The 18,586-nt window shown below is 52.1% G+C and overlaps 1 protein-coding gene across 1 annotated transcript in view; it reads right to left on the bottom strand.

Moving 5' to 3' along the window:
* Positions 1-18,287, bottom strand: part of LOC128269470 (neuroligin-3-like) — a 39,122-nt gene extending 20,835 nt beyond the window's left edge. The window contains exons 1-7 of the mRNA XM_053006940.1: positions 17,958-18,287; positions 17,746-17,868; positions 13,454-13,595; positions 7,806-7,958; positions 735-944; positions 282-655; positions 27-172 (exon numbers count right to left, since the gene is read on the bottom strand). Of these exons, the coding sequence (XP_052862900.1) occupies positions 27-172; positions 282-655; positions 735-944; positions 7,806-7,958; positions 13,454-13,595; positions 17,746-17,868; positions 17,958-18,287 (1,478 nt within the window). The remainder of the gene's footprint in view (positions 1-26; positions 173-281; positions 656-734; positions 945-7,805; positions 7,959-13,453; positions 13,596-17,745; positions 17,869-17,957) is intronic.
* Between the last annotated feature and the right edge of the window lie 299 nt (positions 18,288-18,586).

Genomic DNA, 18,586 nt, shown 5'->3' with positions numbered 1-18,586 from the left:
GGGTCACAAAAAGACTCTGACCGTACCTGATATTGATTGGATGCTGGATCGGTTTGTCCCAGTCGGTGTACTCGTTGCGCACGGCTGAGAAGATCTCGTTCAGGTGAAACGTGAACGCATTACGGATGTACGTCCGAAGAAGCCGGTTCCGCTGGTCCTCCTCGAGTCCGTACTGCCGTGCCGTGCCGTGGGCGGGATGGGTAGAAAAACAAAAACCCGGCAAATCATCATCATCGTCGTCGTCGGAGGGACATCTCACGCGGCGCGCCACGGTGTCTCACCTGGATGTCGGAAGCACTGAAGTCGTTGTAGCTCTCGGTGGTCGTCATGCCCAGCATCAGCTCGCTGGTGATGAAACCCTCGCCCGAGTGCTCCATGGCGAACTCCGGGTCGAGCGAGTCCTCGAGCGGAAGGAACGGTCCCCACGACGGCATAAACCGGACGCCGGTCAGCCGGACACCCATCAGCGCCTCGATTGGCTTGTCCCGCAGACAGTCGGTGATGTCGTCCGTCGACGGGGCCCGATTGTTGCGCCCCGGCACCAGATGACAGGCCATCTGCTGCGAGACCTCCAGCCGGACGGCGTCCGGATCCGGAATCAGCGCCCACGGGCTAAGGGCCGATCCACTCAACAGCACCGCCCTTTGAACGAGTCCTAAGCAAACGAAAAGAGCGAACGTCAGCGATCGATAAAACTGGCCGGCGGCCCAATCTACGGACGGCGACATACATACCTTTTCCGGTTTTGGAAATGAGCACCAGATTAGCCAGGGCGGCGCCCGTATCGTGCCCCACCACCGTGATCCGCTTCGGGTCACCGCCGAACGAGCCGATGTTGTCGCGGACCCAGTGCAGCGCCAGGCTGATGTCCATTAATCCTAGATTCCCGCCGGTCCCGCCGGCTGCGGCGGCTGCGGACGTTGAGGCACGAGTTTTTAAAAATCCTGCAAATGCGAAACCGGAAATTGGGAAGGAGGGGGGCCGTAATGAGCAGAATGAATCTTGAGGCGCGGCGGAACTCCGAAACGAAAAACACGGAAAACTTTTAAATTCCCATCATCAATCTCGTCTCGTATAATCCCTTTGGCCGGATCGGTTGGCTGCTTTTCTGGCCGCTGCCGGCCGTTGACAATCGGCAACCGGAACCCGGGGGTTTTCGGGAGTTAATTTGACCAGCAAATAGACATTTTCGGAGGCCGCACTAATAAATATCCGGTTATTTGTCTGAACCGAACCCCGGGACCGGGTCTTGGCCATCGTATCGCAACTTGTTTGCCGGCCGGCCGGCCGGCGCTGGGTTTGATCTCCACGCCCGGGTTGCTAGCGCCCCATTTATCAACCGACCGGACCTCGGAGAGAAACCCGGAGTTGGCGGCTCCGGGGTGGTCAGGAAAATATAATTCAATCAATTATTCAACCGAAATGGCATCACTTTTGGTCCTTTTTTGCAACTCTTCCGGGCCATCGATGGTCCGATCGGTTCGGTGTTCGCTGTAGAGTGCAGTCCGCCACCAGTGGGGCCACTCGGGCTCCAAAACGGACATCGGCAAATAAACCATTTCCTGATGTTTATCTACTGATTACCTCTGGACCCGGAGAATGGGCCCCCCGAGGGTGTGCTGTGCGCCATCCCAGATCCCAGAACCCATTTTCCCGACTTCGATCCCGCCAAGACAAAGACTGGCGCCCGACCGACCGACCGACCGAGACCAAGAGGTCCGACATCGAACGCATAGATTTGATAAATGATAATCTTCTCGGCAAACATATGCTCCGACCCCGACGAGCTCTTCCCGGAGGGCCAAAAGGCCCCACAAAAGGTGGCAGAGGTGCGCCCCGCTCGATCTTCGATCCGTTGCGGACAATCGGGTCCGAGACCCGATGCTGGCCGCGCACGCGATTAAGCAAATATCGGAGATCGAATCGATTTTCTTATCGTTTCCTTATCGTCTGGCGCCCGGGCCCGGTCCCCCGGAACCCGGAAACGGAACCCGTTAATCTAATTTTGCCGCAAACCCTCCCCTCCCGCAGGCCCCTCTGGAAAAGGTGCCACCATTCATTGACTCCTCTTCACAGACTGGGTTGTGTCGGTAATTTTATTTTGGAATCTATTTATTGCGCTCAGGACCCACGCAACACCGGAGCCCCGGAGATGGCACAACCTGTGTGAGAAGCTGTGTCTCTTTGAATTACGGGTCTCGCCGTGTGCCAGGACCGGAATTCGATTATTCCAGTACCTGGAGGCGCATATGGTTCATAAATCAAGCGAGTTTTCGAATAATTTCAACAGAAACTCCGAGCTGAAACTCCGATGGCAGCAGTTCCTATTTATAGTTTATCGAGCGACGATAGTCCCTGCCAGTGCCAGTGGCACGTACAGACCCGGGGGCGGACACTTCTGTTGCCATTAATAGTTTTCCGGGAATAGGTTAGATGCTGCAGCAACTTTTTCCGACGGCGTGGGGCACACTGCACTTGACACCGCTGCTCGGTGGTGGATTTGGCAACTACCGAAACGGGCCACCGATTTTATGGCCATCGCTTTGAAAGAGCTTTTTTTTCGGGGCTGAAGCACGGAGAACTTTTAACTTACATCGGGGCGGCCCGATCGGTTTTGATGTTAGCTTCGGAGTCGGGGTCAATATTTTAGACCGGCACAAATCCACTTTACAACGATCGATCGGAAAAAGGGCCTCGGAAACAAACCACCGGCAGGCAGACAGACTAAATTTAATTAAGCCAGATTACTATACACCGACCACCGCCTTTTTTCGAGCGCAGATTTGGCGGAAGTGCTTTGGAGGTCGCCCGAATGTACGCCGGACTGCGTGCCAATAAATCCGGCCACCGAACTCGGTAACATCGGTGACTCCGGGGTTCCGATGGGCCTTATGGGCAGCCGGGCCCATAAACATCAAAAACAACGCACTGGCGCGTTCGACCCTTCATCATAAGCTCCGACGGATGGTCGAATAAAACTCAATTGACCCGCACACAGGCCACGGCCACGCGGCATCAGCACTTTTGCATGCCGACCATTCGCGAGGATCCGAGCTCTTCCGAGCGGGTCTGGTGCGGAAAAACATGCATTTTCCACATTTTATCTTCGCCGCTCCGTCAGCATCGGCCTAGGCCGGTCAGCGGTGTGTGTGCATTCCGAACCCGACCCTACGGAGGACCCAGCGTTCAGAGTTTTCGCAAAATTTCCACAAATTTCAACCGGAGAGCCAGGGTGGCCGATTGTTTCGCGGGAGGGATCACCGAACCGACTTTTATGTGGATGTTGTTTGAAATGAGATAAACGGCACAGAATGGAATTGGAAAACAACGAACAGGACCCGGCACGCCGGGGTCACCCATCGCCCACCTCGTCTGATGACTGCTTTATTCACTTCCCATCCGTCGGTCCTGAGCCGGCCGTCATATGCTGTGTCCGTCGTAACTTTTATCAAACGGATCGACAAAAAAGAACCCCGGCCACAGGACAGCCCTTTTTCTGCAATTCATCAGCGACAAATTGTTGGGATTCCGTTCCGTTGGGTCCATCGTCGGGACACGGCGGTGGGCAACGAAGAATGATAAATGATGACTAGCTAGCATCGTTGGTCCAACTCTTGCCCAATCTGTCACGCGTTGGGGCCGGCGTGTTCCCAACTCAACCGACAGCCGGCGCTGCTGCTGTACTTATCCAGCAACGGAACCAGCAAATTAATGTTTAATCAACCTTCTCCGAACAGCTCGAACTTTGCCGCTCGAATCGAAACACGGGGAATCGATTCACATTTACAAGCCATTTTGGCCCTGGTGCTGAAAAAAGTTACCAGGTGCGTAAGCACCCGGAAACTCGGTTCTCACCTCGGAGATCCTGGTGCAAAGAAGGGGCGTCGGAACACCACCTGCGGTTAAATTACACGTCAATTCAAATGCAATCTCTTGCCACATCCTTTTCCCAGCGCTTTTCGCTCCACTAACATAATATTTCGAGTGAGTTAGGGTTCCTTTTTTATCGAATTTCGCCGCCGGGGCCGAGGCGAACCGTCACGCATGCACGCTCACTTCAATTTAACGTCATACGGGACGGGGCTCCCGGCCCTGGGGGCGGCGGCTCGTGCGGTGAAAAATAGGTGTTTAGGTAAGAGCATTAGAGGGCCCCCGGCCCCCCCAGCAAACACGGATCAAACACGGAAGATCTGCTTCGCCGTGAAGCGCGTGTGCGGAATTTTGAATGCAAAGCCGCAAAGGTTGGGATTCGCCCCGGATTCACCCGGTCTGGCCACGTACGGAGCAATGTTTATGCGAGAGTCTATGTGCAATAAATATTTGTGGGTTTTTCTTTTCTGGTGCCCTCAGGTGCCCTAGAGGGTGCCCAGCCTCGAACTGGAAACTGGAAAACTCACATCAAGCGGATCACATGAGGGTGCCGGCCGTTGCTACAGACCGACTTGGTGGTGTTCAATTGGACAACAAGAATTTGAAGAAAGGGCGATGTGGCGATAGGGCATCCATTTATGGAAGCCACCCGTGGCGACCACCCAGCGGCGATGGGAATCGATAGCGAAAGAAACTGCTGACGATCGGTATAACAGTGGGGAATCCTAACCGGGTATTTGTGTGTCAAAGTCGGGTGTCCCGAACTCTTGTCTGCACTAAATCAAACCACAGGGCAGAGAAATGGCAGAGAGACTGTTTCTGCTATACAATAGCTTTGGAATGAAACTGTCATAGAAGATCCTTGGTGAGAGCCAAGCACTCTGTTTTGTATGCAGAGTCACCACTTATATTTTTGAAGGTGCAATAACTTGTTCCTATAATGGCTTGATTATCGTAAATCGTTAGTTCAGCAATGGGAACCAATTCTCTTTCCAAGAGCCATTAGGAGCCCGATCGAGTGTCATCATGCTAAGACTTGGGTTTGGACAACGTACTTTAAAATAGTGCTTTGATGTCCACAAATGTATCCATTAAAATAAGTAACTCTTGCGCTCATTCGAGGCCGTTTTCTAAGCCAAAGATAAGCTGTCAATTGATCAATCCGAAATACTTGACATATCAAGGGGTTACTACAGGGCAAGCCATTTAAAGTGCAAGCATCGGCCAACTCTCGGGCATGTCAAAGATCATTAGTTATCAGAAGGACTAATGTCATACGGCGTTGGAAGTGTAATTTCAGTACAATAAAAAAAATGCTGAAATTGTTCCGATCTTCCTTTAAAATAACTTCCCAATCGCCATCATGTCTGACAAAGGACAGTTTTTGTTAACTGGTGACGTAATTAAACAAAATTGTCAGTTTTATGCTACCGAAAACCCTCAATTAATTAAAAACAGCCTCTGTACGACCAACAAGTCACTGTTTGGTGCGGTATTTGCTCGGATATGATCATCGGGCCGTATTTTTAGGAAAACGATCTTTGAGCTACGTAAACGATGAATCAATTATGAGCATTATCGGACCATGATAACGGATTTTATTAGGCCAATAGTTCGTGCAAAGGACATGGACGATTACTGGTTCCAACAGAACAGCTCAACCAACACTGATATAGAAAAATGACCTCCGAGATCACCTCACTTGACTCCACCAGACTTGTATTTGAAATCCAAGGTATAGGCTAAGAAGCCAAGGACTCTAGCTGCCCTCAAGAACAATATTCCTCCAAGAAATGGCCGCTATATCTACCAAAAGCATTGGCTAAAGTGATGGAAAACGCCAAAATAGGGACGAATTTGGTTACCTCCGCAAATTGCACGGAGAGGCACAGCATCGGCAGCCTCGAATCCCTCGAATCCCACCATCAAGCGTTTCAACATCACACCGGTTGATCGTCTAAGCGCCTTGCTATATACGCACGCACACGATTCGAAGCTTTAAAGCTTTACGTTGGCGTGTTGGCGCAGAGCTGTTACATTTTCACTCCCCTTTCACCGCCTCCGGCCACGCTGCGCCAGCGCCAGCGTGTGTTAGAAGGCGTCCCCCATCGAGGGCCGGCCCACCCGGCTTTTCCGAGAGGCACTTTGGCAATTTATCTTCAAAGGGGATTTTTTCTCTGTTGCTCCGTTGGGTGGTGGTGGGTCCCAGCTAAACAAAAAAACGAGGCATCGCACACGCAATCAAGCGATCGCCGCGTGCTGAAGGGCGTGCTTCAGTGGAGAGAGTGTGAAAAGCCCCGCTGGAACAACGCGCCGGCTGGCTGGTCTGGTCTGGCATTTTACCGACCCGTTTTCGGGGCCGGCCCCTCCGTGACGGTGGCCACTCACGCCAAAACGTCACAATCGCAATGACCGAACGTGGTTGGCATAGTTTATCACTGTTTACATTTCTCGAGCACGCCGCGGGTGCACTTCAGAATGCGCTCTCGCCGTTCGTTCGGACGTTCGTTCACGGACATTGCCGGTGGCATCGAACGCGAAGAACGCGTCGCTGCTGCTAAAGTTTGCCCGACGCAATAAATATAATGCCATAACGAAATGAATTCCATCGCCCATTCGCTGGTTGGGCCCCACGGTACGTTGGTTACTTCCCAAAAATGCAGCCCAACACGGGCGATCAGAATTTATTTATCGTCGCTTAGATTTCTTTCCCCTTGGCTGGCGTTCCACGAGCAGTTCCAGCGGTGCACCGTTTCGATTACGCTGGCAATCCGCGGCCAGATACGGTACCAGAAGCTCCCGGCGGTGCAGTCACCGGCCACCAATTATTCAGCTCCGTCTCCGGCAGCAGGATGGCCACCACGATGAGAAAGTTGAATTTTATTTGACATCCTTCGCACCCCGGCAACGGACGCCGGCGCGGGACGGATGTGTGGTTAGTGAATCAATTGCAGATGAAATATAACCGAGTTGGCCGAGGCGGAACCCATGCCGGACTCGACAAACGGGTAACATTCTCCTCGGACACAGCCTCGGCAAATCGAACCGTCCGAACGGTTAGCTTTAGAACCGCGAGTGGCCCAGGCACCGTTCCTCTTCTGTTGCGAATGTTTGTGTGGCCGTCCGGCCAGGGCGATTTATCATCTGTCAGCCGGAATGGCCACCGGCCATCCGATGATGAGAACCCTGAGGGGCTACCGGGTGGGTTTATTAAAAAACTCGACCGAAACCGGTCACTTATTTTCCAACAACTTTCATGGTGATGTTGACAAATCGAATAAACAAATATTGTCCCGTGTCCACTTTACTATACAGTTAAGTCTAAACAATGTGGATTAGAACGGAAATGGCAGGTAGGCATGTAGAACGGTTTTTGGGCCGTTGGTCGAGTTGAAGATTTACTCGCGCGACATAAAAGTCACAACGGCACGCATTTAACGACACAATAAAAAGGGGAGGAAGAAAACATAAGACCACGGGCCACTAAGATCCCGGCCGTGGCCACACACGCGCATGGACATAAAATATGCTCGCCGTGTTGTTACCGAGCTAGTATTTCAATCTTTTGATAAGCGCTGATTTACGACGAAATTGTGCAAAAATGCTCATTCATATTCGCTTCTCGGCGGGCGGGCGCTCGGTTCCTTCCTAAAGCCACACAGTGGGTCACACAGTGCTGGAGTCGCACTCGTTGGAACACTTGCGTTGCGTAATATAAATTTTCATTATTCCGCCAAACCCAAAACCCGGCAGATGATCACAGGAACCCGAGCTGGCCCACCCGTTCATTAGAGTGCGTCCCCTTTTTGGGGGCCCATTTTTTTTCGGCGGTGTCCCGGGCACGCTGACGATGACATGTTGTACCGGTCCCCCAGCTTATACAGGAACAGGGCCCAGGACGCCCCCAGGACTGAGGCGTGTTGTGGTGAACTTACCGAGAATTCCTAAACGAAAATTGACTGTAACTACTATGACGTGACCGTAGCTGGACAGGACCGAGCCGTCGTACGGGTTGCCGGAGCCCCAGTCGTACGATTCGCCGTGGATGTAGAAGAAGATCGCGTACGGTGCCTCCAGGCCTTGGCTGCCTGCAAACGGGAAGAACCAACGGGGTGAGTTAGGTCAATATTGTATTTCATTTATTGGAAAAATGAACGGTCGAAGTCGGCTAACCACAGGAAATCTAAGATTGACGGCGCCGTAGGGCTGCCGGAAGGTAATGGAAACCAAACATGATCGTCTAATTCATTTCTAAAAACATCCCCGCCACCCATGATCCCATACTCCGTATCCATAGAAACTGGCTGCAGCTTCAAACTCCTGTTCCATCGACAGTATGCCGGTCCATCTTTTGTTCGAAGAATCGAACACAACCCAAAACATTGTCGGTAAATAAAACTCTTCGAATAAAACTCGAAGCATATTAGTTATTACTTTGCTGATCACACGAACGGTCAGTTCCATGAGTCTCCATTGCTAATCACCTAGATTGACTAGAGTCTCAAGCGAGAATCTCGTTTCGGTTTTTCAAACACCCCACTGCCCGGCGCCCGGAAAACAAGGAGCTTGTTTTCCGGCCATTCCACACCCGCCTGGTAAACATGTTTGCCAAAGTTCGGTGAAAAGCCCGAGCCTCACGGTGCCATTCATCAAACATTAACTTTGATGATTAATGCCGTGTGATGCTCCGGAAAATGGCGGACCGGGGAAAAAAAGACGGAACACAGTACCCCGAGCCGAGTGTAAGGCGATATTTAATAACCGAAACGAACAAATAAACTCCATCGGGGGGCCCCTTTTTCTTGCACAAACGATTTTGAAACAAGATTATGCCGTCGCACCACCACGGCACTGACATCGTAAGCACTTGCACGCTCCTAATCCCTGGTGTGGCCTGGCCACACACGAGCACGATCAATCTAACGTTTGCCGTTTTCTTCAAGAAAAGCGGTCTTAGACGTCTTGGCGACCGATTCATTATCTAATGGCGAGCTGCAAAGGAAGCAGATGACGTCGCCGGGGTCGTTAAATTCCTGCTTCCCGATCCTTCGGTTTTTGTCCCTGGATGGTCGTCAGGATGAACGACGTTTGGCTTAGGCGACAAACATTGGATGTAAAATCGACAGCACGACATGTTGTAGATCCACAGGTTTCCGGCCGTTCAGTCCCGAGAAGGTCGGGGTCTGGGAAGGGATTATTACGACCACAAACCGGATAGCAAAACGAGGAAACGTTTTAAGAAGCCACCCCAGCCGCAGCCACAGACCAGCGCACCTGTTGTGTTGTCTTTGAAGCTGAAAACACACACAGGCGGAAGGACCGAGGCCCGAGGGAAATCCGAAAGGATCGAGAGCAACTGTCAGCTCTCAGTGCGTGTCCGAAGGTCCGTTCGGATCGGGTCCATCATCATCACCAGGAGCAGTAGTAGCAGCAGCCCCATCAGTGCCGGTTGCTGGAGACTTAATTAAAAATATATAAATGAAAGCACAGACCGACGCCCGCTGTTACACGTTTAATTAAGATTTCAATTAATCGCCCTGCTTCCTTTCCGTGAGAAATGGCAACGCGACGCGACGAAAGTAATAAACCGATGCGAGCGGGGAACGGTATCCTTGACAATCGCCACGGAGTCGGAAAAGAGTGGCCCAAAAACATCGCTTATCGCCCGCCAGACGATCGGACTTTCAAGGCTCAATCCACTTCCGATTAGGCAAGGTGACAAACGGAGCGAGAGCGGCCGGAGCCCTTCGCCGCCCGCCCGAGGGCCTGGCAGCTGCTGCCAGGAGAGACTCGGGGGCCTGCCTCGAGTTTGTCGCTCGTTACGGAAGCGATTCGATGATGGAAAACCGAAAATGTTAAAGTTGAAATTCAATTATCATTTATCATCTGCCAGCCGGCGCGCGCCTGGGACCATTTTGTTGGGGCCGTTTTGCGAGGAGCGGGAAAAGATTTGCACAAAATGTAGATAAATTGTCGTCCGAATCGGTAGCGTTTTGGGCCCCCAAATGGGCCTCAAATAAAATAAATCGAAACACCGCGTGAGAGAGGGACAGGATCCGTGTGGATCCTAAGTTTGGGGCCAAATTGAATTGAAATTAATGAGAGGAAGGAATTGCGCTTAAAGACGGCGCAATTATGAGCATTTCGGTTGAATCCGACCGACCTCCCGAGCTGTCCAGGTCCGGTTCCGGGTTTCGTTTTTTTGGCATTAATCTTTGGCGTAAATCGCGAGAAGAGCTCAACGATCGTTAAGAATCCGATTCTTAGAATTCGCCTGCTTTTGGGGCCAATTTGCGTCCTATTTGCGCCCATTGTTGGCCGCCCGGCCAATAAGCAAGCGGAACCATCCGGGGGGCGGGGAATTTTCCATAAATTTCCAATTCACAATGCCGACGTCAGTCGATTAATAAATGGAGTGCCACCTGTCTGTCTGTCAATTGATTAAGAAAATTAAAATAAATAAAACCTAGCGGTGCCTAGGAATGGCTGCTTCATTATTATGTTGGCCGCTCCTTTCGGTCGGTGCCAGGCAGGCTGCCATTGAAAAAACAATCTTTGCTCCGGCAATTCCGGAAGGTAGGCCGTGGCAGCGGAGCGAATCATTGTGCCCCCCCACCGGTGCGCTTGTTAGGAGAGACCTTCATAGGATCGTGCTCCTTAGCCCCAGAAAAAAGGCAGCCGCCAGTGAATGCCAACATGCCAACGCGAGGGCGCCAAATTTTCTATAGAATATTATCATAATCTAAAGCAACGTCAACATCATCCTCTTCATGATTATCATCACATCCGCACCACCACCACGGAGGAACTCGGAAGGCAGTCTGGTAGTCCGCCGCTGGATAAATGGTTGAATTGACGCAACGGATCATGGGCCAGGATTATGGACCGTTGTGGGAGGGTTCTGGGCGAACCGTTTCCGCCACCGCCACCGCCGCCGCTGGGCCTCGTTCGGTGGAGGAAAACCCGGCCGACGGCAGTAAAAAACCTACCGAAAAAATGGGCGAAAGATTGTGGTTGTCGAGACGAGTTTTTTGGAAGCCAGGCTTTCACCCGTTTATCGACGCTTCCGACGGCCTAGGCGAAGGCTGAAGGCCCGGCCACACACACGCCGGCCATATTGCATCTGAAATATTCATAAAATATGCTGGTCGGCGCAGTCGGTCGGTGGTCGGCCCGGTTGCAGCACCGAGCAAGTTGTGGTTAAAAACTTTCACTGCCCGCTTTGGTGTGCCCCGGGTCGACCCGACCAATATCTTTCATTCGATCCGATCCAGCTGCTACTCCTGGCTGTAGTGAGAGTTTTGCTGTAGAGAACAGTTTTTTGGGTGAAGAGTTTAGACTCCGAAATCGGCCTGCGACGATGGCAGAAAAGGAATTTTCAACTGCTCGAGCTGATGTTTAATTGAATAACCACCGAGATGGGAAAACCGCCTCGAAAAAGCTGCCCTCGTTTTCGCTTACTGAAAGTGTGTTCGCCACAATTGTTATTGTTTTGGCGCCCCAAACGCTCCATCCTGAACCCAATCCCATCGACCAGAACCCAGGGGAACTTGATGGGCCAGATCGATTTGTTTAGTACCGTGACGGCTTCCATCTTCGTCAGCAGCGAGCGAGGGGCGATGATTTATTTGCTCGCCCTTTTTATTAGACCCGGGCGCGAGCCGTCGTCGTTGCGCCGTAAATCGAATCATTTATGGTCCCGGGAGAAATAAATAATATTGCGAAGGTTGGCGGATTAAAAGCCCAACACCGGGCCGGGTCGGGCCGGGTGGGGAGCCCAACAGCACAATCGGCAAACCCTTCGCAAGGATGCATACGCATTTATGTGCGATGGTTTTATTTATTCGCTCCGAAATCAAAAGGCGGCCATAAAATTCGAGAACGAGAGTTACAACACGCACCCGCCCGGGCCGGGCGAGAAGGCACTTTCTTCACTTAAGATGATAGAACTTTCGGCTCGCTCTCGGCCGCGCGCTTCAGTTGCAATTCCATTCCGCCGGGGCCATAAAGCGCCGAGGCGTCGGAACCGTCCCGTTCCCGAAGGTCGACCATCTACCTGGTACTGGGATGGGATTTAGCTTGCAAAAAGTGTGGCAGAAAACAACACCGAGAAAATGATAATTACATTGCCATTGGGTTTCCCGAGCCATTACGGAGCTGTGCGGTGTGTGCGGAGTGTGGAAATGGAATGGCACGGTAAACTTTAAACGACCTGCGGCGGCCAGAAACTGGGGAACATGATAAAACAATAAACTAGTTTATGTTCGCAATTCATGACCCGTAACCGAATCACTCGCCGTGAAGCGCCGGCTCTCGAAGCGCCGCATTCTTCAAGACACCCTCGGGAGAGTCCGTTTGCTAGTCACTAAAGCATCAGGAGAGAACATTTCTTGTGGTTCCTCGCTTTCACTCACAGGACACAGCAGTACTTCCTGATATGCGAAACAATAGATTAAATTTTATACGAAACCCTTCCCGAGCGGTTATAAAGCCAACCGAGTTCACGATTGGGCGTGATTGGCGCCCTTCGACAACGATCCGCCGATAATGATGATGATGGCGAACCCAACGACACAAGCCGCCCACGGCTCGGAGACGGCCGGGACGTTCCGGGAATGTCTACTAATTACCAGTTTGATGGTTCCATTTCCTCGAAACACCGCTGCGATGGGAGCTAATCATTTAATGGTGAAAACCGTTAAATTTCACTCATTTGTGTCGCCCTGATTCGGTTGACCGCCTCCAATATTAACGCTCCATTAAATGGTGGGAATTTGAGGAAAAAAAGAGAAAGGATACCAAGGTGAACCGCCGGCCCATTTGCGGCAAATTGATTGCTAATTCATCCCCAGAGAGAGAGAGGGATCTTCTCGTGTGTCGTAGAGTTCCCGTTGCCACCTGGCCATATTTAATGGTAACCAGCACGCAATATATAACACACGGTTCAATGTTCAATCTGCCGCCGGGCCGAGTGTCCGGTCAGAAAACAACTAATGAATTCAATTAATAAGTACGCAACCCAGAAGGCGACTTCCGGGCGCCTTCGAGAAAGAGCCGCATCAAACAGAAGAATCCCGCCACCGGCCAACCCGGGGTTCGAATGGACCAATTTGTCGCCCAAAGAAGGCTCACCGATATCGTTTTATGTCTTCTGTGGCACGGCCATCTGGCGACCCAGGAAGCCCCAGGCTGAAGGCGGCAGCTACTTTGCCTACAACGAATGACTTGTTTGTCTCGGGATAAAGTTGTTTGTTCACTGCGGAACATGACCTCCATTTATACGTGTGCGTGTGTGTGGATGAAACAATATCCAACCCCGGCGACCGGGATTCAATCAATTGTGCAGAGGGTTACGTCTATTGGGAAAAAAAGCCCCCGAAACGCACGGCCCGAAGAAAACGATGTCATTTCGACCGACCCGACAGAGACCTTAGGACTTCCGAGCGAATGCATCTCCGAAACCCCCCGCCGCCCGCCCGAGTTTATGGACGATGAGTGCGGAATTTATCATTCCGGGTTCCGGTTCCGGCTCCTCGGGCGGCTAGCTGGCTTTCAGTTGTTGGACAGTTGGGCGAAAACTTACCACTTCCGGGCACGTAAATGTTCAGCGTCAGGCAGTCCTCGCTCTGGTTGGCCAGCAGCGGCAGCAACCGTTTCAGATGCTGATAACGCCCCTTCGGCATCGAGAGCAGGGCCGCGGTCCGGTTGCCGATGTCGGGAAAGCTCTGTGTGGAAGAAACGAACAAACGAAGACGTTGCGCGGTGAATGAACGGGGCCGTGGAATGGGGCAAATAGGGCGACAGATATGTGAGAAATATGAGCCTCGCAAACCGGCCATGGCCACGGACCACGGCAACGGAACGGAGAGTCAATCTGGTACGCCAGTCGCAGTCGCCATCGCCGTCGCCGCCGGTGCCGATGATAAAATGCTCCGCTTTTCTGACTACCGTCGTTCGGGTTTAATGGGAGGACTGTTCAATTTAAAGAAATGGAAGCAGCAAAAAAACGCGGGCGGCAAGAAAATGAATTGTTGGCCAGTACATCGCCCGGTGGCGGCGGCACTCCGAGGCAATCCGAGGCGAAAGTAGGTTAGCAGAGTTTAAGTGCAATTTTCAGCTTCAGCAGGCCGTGATTTACTGTCGCCTCTTCCGAGTGCAGACGGGGTATCCTAGCAACCACTTTTCGAACCGTTTTCTTCCAGCATCCGAGCGGCAGAGGGAGAGAGAGCGATTCATAGCATATTCATTCCATTACACGATTCCTCGGCGACCTACGGACTGCAACGGAACCAAAGAAGGCGGCGGCGGCGGAAGTTAGGGGGGCAGAAAAGCCTTGACGTAAGCAACTTTTAGCCTTCCGTCGGGCACAAACTCTGTTTGATTAGTTGAAAACATAATAAGAGAAAATCGTCCAAACTGTTGACGGTGCAGAGCGATGGCCCCGCGCGGGCTCCGAGGCCCCCGGAGCGAGTGGGTTGATGTTTATTTAATGCACACAACTCCTTTTGAAGACAGCCTCCCCGCACGCCGGTCCGGAGGAACGCGGGGGAATTTTCGGAGAATCGCTTACCGGTTGGTGCCGCCGCTCCCTGGCAGAAAATTGAAAACTTCACTTTGGCTCCAGAAACCGCCGACGTGGCACCAGCCGCAACCATCTTGAAAACCTTCGGAATCTTCGGTATTCGCCGGTCGCCGCAGCAGCGTAAAACTAATAATTGTGAAGATGATGCAAAAAATCGCAAACTTAGCCACTTACGTGGCCACGATAGGCACTTCGAGAAGCCCACTTGGTCCAAGAAGTTTCCCCCTTTTCCGATCGGTACACCGGTGCGGGCAATAAACACGCCCTTTGCACACTCAAACAAATGACTATCGACGTCTTTTCGACCGACTGCCGTACCGTAATCACCACACACTCGCAGCCTACTTCGGTGTGCGCCTAACTGTGCGATGTGCGATGTGATGGATGAATATTGACTTTGGCTAACTGCTCAGTTTGCGCTTCGTACGCTCTCCGGTGCTTCGGTTCCGGATAGTTCCGACAGCACGGTAGTGGTCCGCCGTTTCCGGTCGTATCGATCAAGCGAAGATAATTGTGTTGGAGCAGGAGCATTAGGTGCCATAAATGACCTGCTTCAAATGGTACGGGCTATGTTTTCGGGCACCGCACTTGAGGCATCTCGGGCTCGTCTTCCTTTTTGGCTGCCGTGGGTCCTGGGCCCGGACTACGAAAACTTTCCAAGGCGCCCACTTCCCAAATCTGCTTCACACGCCTTTCAACATTGATTGCCAAATCTTGCCCGAACTTTCCTTGAGCAGTCGGCTCTGGCTGTGGAGGGATCGGAACGATAGTGTAACCACCGAACGATGGAATTTCCTGCTTAAGTCTACAGCCACACGGAGCTGCTGCCGAAAAGACCGGAGGACCTCGTGAAGGAGGAGTACGTGGGGAGCATTTCAAAAATTTAGAGCCCACCAGGAGGAAGAAGCGGAAGATCGGAACTAAAGTTAAATTGGTTCAATGATTGAAATTGCAATATTCTTATCACATAATCGATAAGAACACTCGAACACGCCGCCGCGGAAGGCCTCCATATGCATGCGGGCGGCTGATTGGGATTTGGGCTTAAGTAGTAAAAATTATTAAACGAAAAAAAAGGACCGGGCGGTTACATTGATTCCTTGAGCACTGGAGCTCCTGTTCGGTATAAACGTGGCGGCCACGTTCTCGATGACAGACTCGGAACGCCCGAGCCCGAGCCCGAGCTCGGGTGGAACGGGTTGGTGATGAAAATTTCATGACGCTAGGCAGGAGTACAGCCTTTTTTATCGCCGCCCCATGTCACATCACGCAGTCCGCCCGAAGAAGAAGAAAGCCTCTTTTCGGAACTCGACATCCTTTTTGGGGGGGAAGCTCAAGGGAGTAAAGTTCCGAGAAAGACGGGGCACACACACAGGCGCCGTCCCAAAGTGCACACGGTTTGTCAAACAACGTTTGGCTTTAATGGGTTGTGGGAAGACTCCTCTACGGTGGACCGGGTGAGTAGCGCTCCGTGAAATATTATAATGATTGTACCCGAGTCCGTGGCCGTGTGTGTGTGGCACACGGGTTTTCACCGTTTTCCCCCGGTGCGCCCTGGGCCGAGTGTCGGTTTCACGGCACGTTGCCAACGATGTGGGGGCCCCCATTTATGTCCGTGTGAGCCCGCGCCGTGTACGTGCGCGGAAGGCGCGCGGCTAGCACAATGATGTGCGCGAATTAAAGCGGAAACAGATGGGTTTTACCCGGTGGCGACGTCGCACGGCCGGCCGCTGGGTCGCTGGGCACTTTCGACAATTTCCTTCCACCAGGAGAGCTTATTTTTCATTAGCCATTTGTCGACAATTTAATGCCTACCGAGTATGTTTTCACCCAGGCCCACCCGGACCAACCCCCGTGGACGGGTGCGCCGTGTGTGACGTGTTTTAACGGCCCTGCTGCTGATGGTGGCTCTGCTAAGCCGAGGTCCGCCGACGAGGACTGCCTGCCTTTTTTCTCAACGGCCCACCGAACGAACTCGCAAAGTCACGAAATTGACCTGAATTTTTGACGAGCCAAGTGGGCGTCGTCCTTGTGGCACCCGGTGGGCGAGTTAGGCGCCAGCGAGTGCCAGCCAAAAAGAAAAAATAACACACACACACACACACACGTGAGCCTGAGGTACCTGCTCGTGGGATCCAATTTGGTCACCGGCGGAGAAAATTGCCTCACGACGCAAATGTGAACGGAACGGAACCGTGAACCGGGGCGCGGAATGATTTTCTATCATTTCAGGCTAATTATAAAATAACCGAGAAATGTGGAGGGCACGCTTTGGGATGGGCAAAAAGAGGCCTCGTCATGGGTTCGGTGTCGGGACAGATTAATTGGACGCGTAGAATTGGAATGAAAGGTGCCAAACTGTTGGGTGAGAGCTTCATGACATTGCATTACCGGGAGGAACTACCTGTGGTCGATTCTTTCTTTACAGCAGCAGCAGTTTTATTTATAGGCCTTTGGTTGATGTAAGTCATAATCGCAAATTGTGCTGCTCGGTCCTAGTCCAGCGTTCTTTCAGAAATTCTTCAAAAAATAAAGTAACTTGGTCTTCAGCGTGCCTAAAATGTCGAGTTTCAATCCGGATAAAGTCTATTCGCGGAATTCATTACTTTTGCTTTTTAATTTGGATGAAAAGTGGTCGCAGCACATTGTTCTGTTGTGGAAGCTTGTAATGAACAGACTCCAGCAGTGAAAACATGTGAGAGATGCTAAAAGTAATGATTACGATCTGAAGGACAATGACCGTCCCGGTGCAGTAAAAAAGTTTGAAGATGAGGAATTGCAGGAGTTGCTGGATGCAGACCCATCCCAAAACACAACAATTGCCAGCTTCAGTGTCCGAAACAGCAATTTGCCATCGTTTAAAAACCATAGGAAAGATCCAGAAGCTCCAAAAACGGTCGCCACAAAAATTAAGCGAAATGCAAATAGAGCATCGTAAACCCATTTGTGGAATGCTACCTTAACGGCCTCAAAGGAAGCCGGTTTTGCGTCGGATTGTCACTGGCAACAAAAAATGGGTTTATGTTGATCCTCAGCGCAAATGGTTTCGGCTGAAACAAGATGCTCTGTGTTTGTGGTGGGACCAGAAAGGTGTGGTGTATCATGCGTAGCTAGAACCAGGTGAAACGGTTAAACACAAACAACAAATGAGTGATTTAAAGCTTTGGGAATGATGGAAAAACGTCCGGAATGGGCCAGAAGACATGCCAAACCCTTCAACTTCAACTTGTCAAACCTACTAACTAGTGCTCATTGAAAGGTGTCTACCGAACAAACCAAATATTGCTACAAACCTGTGGACAAACGGACCCAAACGTGTCCGCCAGCCGGGTGCCCTTCCACGGTGGCAGCTTCTTCGGTGGCTCGAAGCGCAAACTTCCGGTCGGTGGCGTGGCGTACGGAACGGCTTTGAACACCTGCCGAAGAACGGAAGAAGAGGAACGATGGCAACCCATTAGACCGGACCGGAGCGCCGATGAAGCGGTGTGATTCACGAAGTACGTACCTCCACCGGTTCAAGATGTTTCGAGGCGAGCTCGAGGATGACGCCCCGGATGGCGCCGGACTTGGTGTCGACGATGCGCGAACTGTAGCGCGGACCGGCCCAGGCCGGACCGATGGCGAAGCTGCTGCAGCAACAGAGCCACAACCAGAGCCACACCGCGATCGACTGCGGCCGGCTGCCGAGGGTAGGGAAATTCGTGCCAAGTACAAATGTCCGGCTGCACGTGCCACTAGCGTTGCTCACTTCCGGTTCCGCGGGCTGTTGCTGCTGATGGTAGTCGTCGTCGTCGTGGCGCTGGTAGGATCGCTGTGGGCCATCGTGGGCCTGCATTGTACGAGACGCTGAGCGGATCGGGCCACATTACCGGTTCCCCGCATGAGGATCGGCCATTCTACGCACGCTGCAGCAGCCGAACGGGACGTGCCGCGAGGTGACAGTAATTTTTCGCGCGTCCTGGCCACATGGCCCTCCCCCCCCCACTTTCGCAGTCACCGGATGCAATTCCACAATTCGCACACGCAATTAGTATTCCTCGCCGAGCGTCGAATTCAATTCCAACCGTTCCATTGTCCGTTGGCTTCGCTGCGTGACAAAGTTCGGTTTTTCAATATCCGACGCTCGCTCCGACG

The sequence above is a fragment of the Anopheles cruzii genome, chromosome 2 (genome assembly GCF_943734635.1).
Source record: "Anopheles cruzii chromosome 2, idAnoCruzAS_RS32_06, whole genome shotgun sequence".
Lineage (NCBI taxonomy): Eukaryota > Metazoa > Arthropoda > Insecta > Diptera > Culicidae > Anopheles > Anopheles cruzii.
Note: the sequence above shows the minus strand (reverse complement) of the source record. Positions and strands in the feature narration are given on the sequence as shown.